At 36.0% G+C, this 7,980-nt stretch overlaps 1 protein-coding gene across 1 annotated transcript; it reads right to left on the bottom strand.

Annotated features, from left to right (window-relative positions):
• Nucleotides 1–6,115: 6,115 nt before the first annotated feature.
• On the bottom strand, nt 6,116–6,991 carry LOC108478683 (uncharacterized). Its single transcript, XM_017781159.1, has one exon. It carries the CDS (start codon nt 6,989–6,991, stop codon nt 6,116–6,118), a length of 876 nt encoding a protein of 291 aa, XP_017636648.1.
• Between the last annotated feature and the right edge of the window lie 989 nt (nt 6,992–7,980).

Raw genomic sequence — 7,980 nt, 5'->3', positions numbered from 1 at the left:
TCAAATAAAAAAAATTAAAGGCAAGCTTATTCTCGAGGGTTCAAATGTCGCATCCTAACTTACGGGATGTGGCATATCGTTATCGTGGGACGAGTGGGCCTTTGATGCTCGTTTCAATTTATTCAAGCGTCTTTAAAATCAACGTTAATAAAGAGGGGATCGTATTTTCAATTCTTTTCGAGTTTTCAATTTTCAACATTAAGACAGTAATTAATCAATTAGGTACCAATTTTGGGCATTACGAGGGTGATAATCCTTCCTTGCACGTAACCGACTCCCGAACCTGTTTTCTCGAATTTCGTAGACCAAAATCGTTATTTTAATAAATCAAAATATTTTATTAAAACGATCAAATTGCGAGGTGATCCGATCACACCTAATAAAAAAATATTGGTGGTGACTCCCATTCTCATTTTTCGTTTTAAAACCAAAAGTCGACTCTTTTCTCAAAAACTGGTTTCGACAATTGTGATAATCTTAAATTATGTATTTAATCTTAATATTTGATAAAACGATAATTTTAGAATAAAAAGTTTGATAGTCAAATATATATTTATTTCAAATGTATGCATGTTGATAGGGAGAAATTATTTGATATATTTTTTATCATATCATACATGATTCATTTTCAATTATTTAATGATATTTCAGTAAATTTTTCATGTTATTGATACATAATTTTGATAATTTTTTATCTCGAATCTCAAACTCCAAATCTTAAACCCGCACCCCAAATTTGAACTCAAAATCTTGAGATTTGGGGTTTGAGTTTAGAATTCAATATTCAAAGTTTAAAGTTTGAAGTTTGAGATTCAAAGTTCATATTTATATATTAATGATGACATGAACAAAATTACTAAAATATGTCAAATAATTGAAAAGTAACCAAATGGAAAAGTCCATAAATAATTTCCAGTAAAATTAGAAAATCAATTAATTTTGGTAATCAATTCATGTTTGTCTATATTGGGGCAAATATTGAAAGTCAAAGATACCCATTTACACGTAAGGTTATAATTGACATCAAGAATTTATCAGTTCACCAATTTTAGCTTGTTCACTATTGAGAATAATTTTTTTTTGGTGAATTAAAAAGATGAATAAAATTAACTACATAAGACAAGCATTATCTTTATCTTTCTGAAGCAAATCTAGAATTTTCTCGGGTGCCTCATTAAAGACTTGTAAGCCTGAATTTCAATTCAGGCTAAGTTTAGCAAGATGATCAGCCACCAAATTCCGATTTCTTGGGATATGTTTAATCTTCCACATCCCTTCTGCCCTCATAATGCACTGAGTCCTTCTGAGAACCGTAATCCTAGAATCTTCTGAATCCAAATCAGAAAAGATATGGGCGACTTCAAGATTGTCAATCAAAATAAGGATTCGCGACTTCAGCGTCAAATGGAGAGCAAACTCCTAAAAAAAGAGTGGATCCCACAATCCAGTTTCCATCAAGGTCTCTAGCCACACCTCCTGTAGTAGCATATCCAGAATATCTTGCCATAACTCTATTTGTGGATAGATAAATCCAAGTGTTATCCAAGTTATTTGCAGAATCCGAACTGTGAATATTCCTTTTACTGCTACCACTGCTTAATTCGTACTGTCTAGCCCAGCAGCTAGAGGTCTTAACCACTTCAGCTGCTGTCCAGGAAATATCTTGCAAAATGAAAAGACTTCTATTTTTTCAGATTCGCTATGCAATTAAACCAAATAAGCATGGCCAAGAGAGTCCACTACCCTACAATCTTACATGAAAACCGAGGTTAAGTGAAAACTAATTAGGAAAAGAGGTAGAAAAGAACCTTTGTTTGAGTTGATCTGGAAGTACAAGTGTCCACACATGCTTTGCAAAGGGACAGTCTCGGAGAACATGAGCCAAATCTTCAATCGCATGCCCACACAATGTGCACGAAGTACTATGTCCGATTCCCCTTCTTACGCGCTCCGAATAGTGAGGAGTCTTTGCTTGAAAGCCAACCAAAAGAATGCCTTAACTCTCTGTGGTCCCGGATATTTCCAAATAGACTTCAATGCTCTTCTTGAGGATTCTAAGTAGTCTCCTTTAGCGCCCAATAAGCACTATGAATAGAAAAAACTCCTGAAGTGGACCAAGCCCATATTACCCTATCTGAACCAGAGTCTGAATATGGTGAAGGTATAGAAATAATTCTACAAACCACATCTGGAATCCAAGGATCTTTCTAACAACGAACAGTAGAGCCATCGCCAAGAGACCAAATTAAATTTTCCCGGAATAACGGCCACAACTTACAAAGAGATCTCCATAAATGGGAACATTGGTTCCTGCCAATCAAGTCAGAGAGTTGTTCTTTCCACCTATACTTGGAGCGAAGGGCACGAACCCAAAGTGCATCAATCTTGGACACAAGGCTGAAACCAATTTTCACAAGAAAAGACTTATTTTGATCATCCAAATGCCTGAATCCAAGACCACCCCGAACCCGTGGCTGACAAACCCATCCTACTAAAGACATTTTAGGATGACTATCAGTGCGGCCCCAAATAAATTGTCTGACAAGTCTCTCAATATCTAAGCATACACCTCTAGGGATCATCAGAGACTGTATAAAAAAATTTGGAATGGAGAGAAGTATTGATTGCGCTAAAATGATTCTCCCCGCCATAGTTAGTCTCCTCGCATTCCAATTATGCAGTTTTTGCCTTACTTTATTAATAACAAAATTTAGCGTATTTCTGGTAACCCTCTCATAGAGAAGAGGAACACCTAAATACTTACAAAGATTTTGAACTTCCTGAAAGCTGAACATTTGAGTGATTTGAATGCGAACATCACCGGTAGTAATTTTGGAAAAAAAGATATTACTCTTCCTAACACTAATTCTATGCTCTGAAATATCATAAAACTGATTAAGGATGAAATCTAGCAGGCGCGCTTGATCCAGATGAGCTTTACAGAAGATTACCAGGTCATCAGCAAAAAATAAATGTGAGATTGCAGGGCCATTACGAGACAGCTGAATAGGTTCCCAATTACCAATATCCATTTTCGTCCGAATAATATGCCCTAACCATTCCATGTAGAGCACAAAGAGATACGGCGATAGGGGACATCCTTGACGGATTCCTCTAATCAGTTTAAACTTTCGAGTAGGAACTCCATTCCAAAGGATCTGCATCGTAGAAGATGATATAGCAGACATAATCACTTTACGTAGACAGATAAGGATTCCAGCTGCACTCAACGAGGTAGAAATAAATTTCCAGCTAATCTGTCATAAGCTTTCTCCAAGTCCAACTTAACGGCCATCCAGTTAAACCCTTTCTGCTTGCACGGCATAGAATGAATGACTTCTTGAGCAAGAATAATGTTATCAGATATATTACGGCCAGTGATAAAGCCTGTTTGTTCCTAGAAGATTAGTTTAGGAAAAATCACCTTAAACCTGTTTGTGATCACTTTCATAACCAACTTATAAAGCACCGAACATAAGCTAATGGGCCGGAATTGACTGAAATCTTCAGGACTATCTTTCTTGGGAATTAAAACAATCAACGTGTTGTTCAACTCCTACTGAATCGATTTTCCAAAAAAGACATTTTTGACCTCCTGACACACATCACTACCGAGAGTATCCGACTGACTTTAGAAGAATAAAGCATGATACCCATTACTTCCAGGCGCTTTCAGAGGCGCCATATCAAATAACGCCCTTTTGATTTCCTCGTTGGTAACTTCAGCTTCCAAAAAGGAGACCTCCGAAGGAATAATTCTAGGAAAACCAAAACTAAGACTACCTCTTAAGTTAGGGGAGTCTCACTATAAAGTCTTTCAAAGAATTCCACCGCCTTAGTCCATAAGATGTACTGATCAGAGCACCATTCCCCATCATCAATACGTAAAGAAGAAATACGGCTGAATTTCTTTCTCTTGATCGTACGGCTATGATAAAATTTCGTATTTCTATCTCCTAAATGAAGCCAGTCACATCAAGCTTTTTGTCTCCAGAGTAAGTCTTCATGGTCAACGACATTTTCCAACTCATCCTGAACTTCCAATTCTTTCTGAGCTAACTGACTAGAGGGGAAATACTCAATGGCCTTTTGAATATTATTTAGTGACCGCATAAGGAGACGCTTGTGTACACCCAAAAAACCATACACATCCCTATTCCATATTTTAACAGAATAAGTGAAATTATTTAAAAAATTGACCATATTACCGGTAAAATTTCACTTTTCTTTAACAAAATTGGGAAAGGTGTTGTGATGCGTCCATCCTGCTAAAAATCTGAAGGGTCGTCCTTTAGTCATGCCAAAGTCCGGCTTAGTGATCAGTAAGAGAGGCCGATGATCAGACTTGATACGAGTAAGATATTGGACTAAGGACTGTGGGAACGTTAGCATCCATTCATCATTTGCTAGAGCTCGGTCTAATCTTACAAAGGTACCACCTCGTTGCCAAGTGTAGGAGGGTCCATTAAACCTTAAATCCTGCAAAGCACAAGAATCAACGAAGTTACCAAATAATTTACAACGTTTACCTATTGAAAAGGGACTACACTTATCCGAAGGAGATAAAATGGTGTTGAAGTCTCCCATAATAAGCCAATGAGTGGACTGGACAGAGGAGACAGCTTTTAACCCTTCCCAAAGATGCTTTTGTTTCGACCTATCAGGGCTACCATAGACAAAAGAGATAAGACAAGGCTTATTTAAAATAAAATTATCAACATGAATAAGAATAAATTGAGGGTGGCTACTAATAATTTGAATTCGAGTAGAATCTTTCCATCCCACCCAAATACCACCTGAAAATCCAACAGCTTCAACCCGATGAGAAGAATTAAAGCTCAGTTGACCAATAATAAAGTTAGCTTTTTTACCGCTTACTCTCTGTTCAACCAAACAAACTATGTCCGGACTATGTTCTGAATTGTATTCTCGAAATGCCCGAATAAAATTCCTACTAGCACAACCTTGACAATTCTACGAGAAGATTTTTAAGGAGGGTTCCATAGAAATATAAATAAATAAAAAGAAATAAGAAACTAATCAAAAGAAAAGTAACAAAACCCAAATAAATAAAAAGCAAAAAGGCCAGAAACCAAAACATAAAAGCTTTACTGACTAGGGGTATTCAACCCCTCTATCTGCGCATCATTTTTGACAAAATTCTCAGCAATCAAAATCACCCGAAATGTTATTGACTAAAAGTTCCATGGATTTTTTTAACGAAATTCGTTGAGAGCCAGTATTCTTGAATCGCGCATTGCTGCCATGAAAGATTTTATTTTGTTTACTGATTTTGCCATTAAGTTTATTCCGTTTGCCCAATCCAGAGAACCTCACTGGAACCAAAGAGCCGTTTGAAGGCTGGACTTCTTTGTTTTCAAAGAAAACCACTGCCGAATGCTTGCCGGAATCAAGGCTGCCAACGTCCAAAATTACTTCGCCTCTGTCAGCCCCCTTTAAAATCAGGTTTACCCGGTGCGTTGAAGGCTCTCCTTCGACATGCAGTGTCGCCCCATCGATAGTTTGCTTTGGCATATTCTCCGCCACTGAGGCTCGGCTACAGCTACTAGGAGCACCAGGGCTCTGTTGCATCCCTTCGATCTGGGCATTACAGTCCATCAAATTCCAGGCTTGTTTGGGCACAGCATCTTCTAAGCCCAAAGCTGTGGTAACCTTTTCATTAATCTGCACAATGTTATTAGTGTTCTTTTGGATGAAGCTAGGGTCCAATTGAGGTCCATTCCCATATTTGAAAACTGGTCCTAGAAGCATGTTTGAGCCTACCTCTTTGAATTTTCCTTTATTTATCATCTTATTAAAATCGGGCTGTCCGTTATTCTAGATTCCCAAATCTCCCCTGCAATCTTTCCCTTTAGTACGCCTAATATCTTCTACATCTCTGGCTTAATATTATTGATTTGAATCCCTATTCTTAAGGCCATTGAATCTGGAACCTACCTTTTCTTTCTCATAATTTGCAGTTAATTTTTACATATTCTCCATTGACTTACGCCTTGATTTCCTTTCTAATATCATCCAAGGTCTGGAATTTGCTTCTTTCTTCTCCGCTTCTTCAACGGTCATTTTTTGGTTCTCCGGTATCGACATAGATGAGTTAGCGTTCATCTCTACAAATGTTTTCCACATGCCCATACCTTCCACAATGAAAACAAATAGTAGAAAGAGATTCATATTCTACCTTTTGAATTCGCCCATTAATCAAGATTTGGGACACTAGTGGCTCTTCCAGGTTGACATAAACCGCCATTCTAGCAAATCGTCCCTGCGTTCTATTGTCAGTATTCATATCTAATTTAACCACCTTACCCACAAGTTCTCTAATTTCTGTGATTATTTTGCGGTTGTATAAATAGCTAGGTAACGCAAGGAATCTAATCCATGCCATTACAACACTTGGGAAAGCTTGTGTAGGATCAAAAGCCATTGTCCAAGGCTGAACGGTCAAATACTGACCAAAAATAGTCCACAGTCCTTCGGAGAGAACCTTATCACAATCCATCTTATTTTGGAATTTGACTAGAAAATAGCCATTTTCAATGTCCATCATATGAATAGGTGCTGATGGTCTCCACATACTGCAAAATTTGTTCTGTAAAACCGAAAAACCAATGTTACGGCCTAGAAGTTTTACAATCACAGTATTATCCATACCTTGGATAAAGATTTGGTGAATCCGTTCTGAGAAAGTGATAGAAGGCACTCCATTCACAACAGTCCTCTGAATGTCTCCTTCCAAAATATCAAAAGCTTCCTTTTCATCCAAACCATTAGAACCATTCTTTGAGGATTGACCGACAAGCATGTCTCTCCATGAAGTAGGTTGATCTGAGGACAGCTCGATCATCATATCATTACTCGGTTCTTCCTCCTTTTCTCTGAACCTAACCTTCTTAGGGATCAACTCTTCCCCAATGAATTTTCCAGGACCATCGTTTTCACAGAGAGAACTCGACATATTGTCCCTCACCATCCTTTTAGTTTTCCCTAATGTATTTTCTATTGAGAATAATTTGGTTCATATTTTCCTGGCAAATCACGCAAGTAATATAGTAAAACTCGATTTGAGTTAAATAAATTGAATTATTCGAGTCAATTTAAATAAGTAGTTCGAGTTTTGAGTTTGAATTGAATTAAATTTTATAATTCGAAAAATTCGAATAATTCGAATAACAGATTGGTATAAATACCCTTTTGGTCCTTGTCAAGTTTGAAAATGAACAAATTGGTCTCTCTCAACAAAAATTACAAAATAATTCAAAATAATTTTTGTAATTTAAAATTTTATAATTTTAAAAAATTATAAAAAAATTCTAAAAAATTCTAAAAAATACATAAAAAATTTTAAAAAATTAAAAATTTCTAGAATAATAATTTTGGGATCTAAATAAGTTAATTAATGATTCAAGTTTATCATACTAAAGTATTTTTTTATTTTTCTTTGAAAAAGTTTTCAAATATATATTGTTTTAATTTTATGTGTTATAACATGAAATTAGTTATATTGTAACAAGATTTTAGTTTGACATATTTAATTTTTAAATTTAACTCAAACAATTTCACTCGATTCGAAAAAAAATTCAAATCGAGTTAGGATGATAAAATAGGACTCGTCAACTCGAAATTTTTTCACTTAATTTGACTCAATTCAATTGAACGCTTACCCCCGAATTGTATGTGTTAAACTACTACAATTTTTACAAATTGGAGAAGGAACGTAATAGAGAGGACTTGAAACTTGGATTTTAGAGCATTAATCCAGCTTTAATTAAGGTATGGATGCATGCCTTGGTTAGTGGTTCGAACCTCCACGGGTGTAATATGTATAATTAATGTTTTGTATAACATTAACAATTTTTTCCTTGAATTTATAAATCATATCTTCACCAATCAAGATACTTTTTAAACTTAATAAACCTCTCTGAGTTCTCCTCAAAATACGGAAGATAAAAGCTCTTATAA

Source organism: Gossypium arboreum, chromosome 5 (genome assembly GCF_025698485.1).
Source record: "Gossypium arboreum isolate Shixiya-1 chromosome 5, ASM2569848v2, whole genome shotgun sequence".
In the NCBI taxonomy this organism is placed as follows: domain Eukaryota; kingdom Viridiplantae; phylum Streptophyta; class Magnoliopsida; order Malvales; family Malvaceae; genus Gossypium; species Gossypium arboreum.
Note: the sequence above shows the minus strand (reverse complement) of the source record. Positions and strands in the feature narration are given on the sequence as shown.

What these genes read in the sequence shown, in the direction of transcription:
- LOC108478683 (XM_017781159.1), bottom strand. Translation starts at nt 6,991, where the DNA reads ATGGTGAGGGACAATATGTCGAGTTCTCTCTGTGAAAACGATGGTCCT.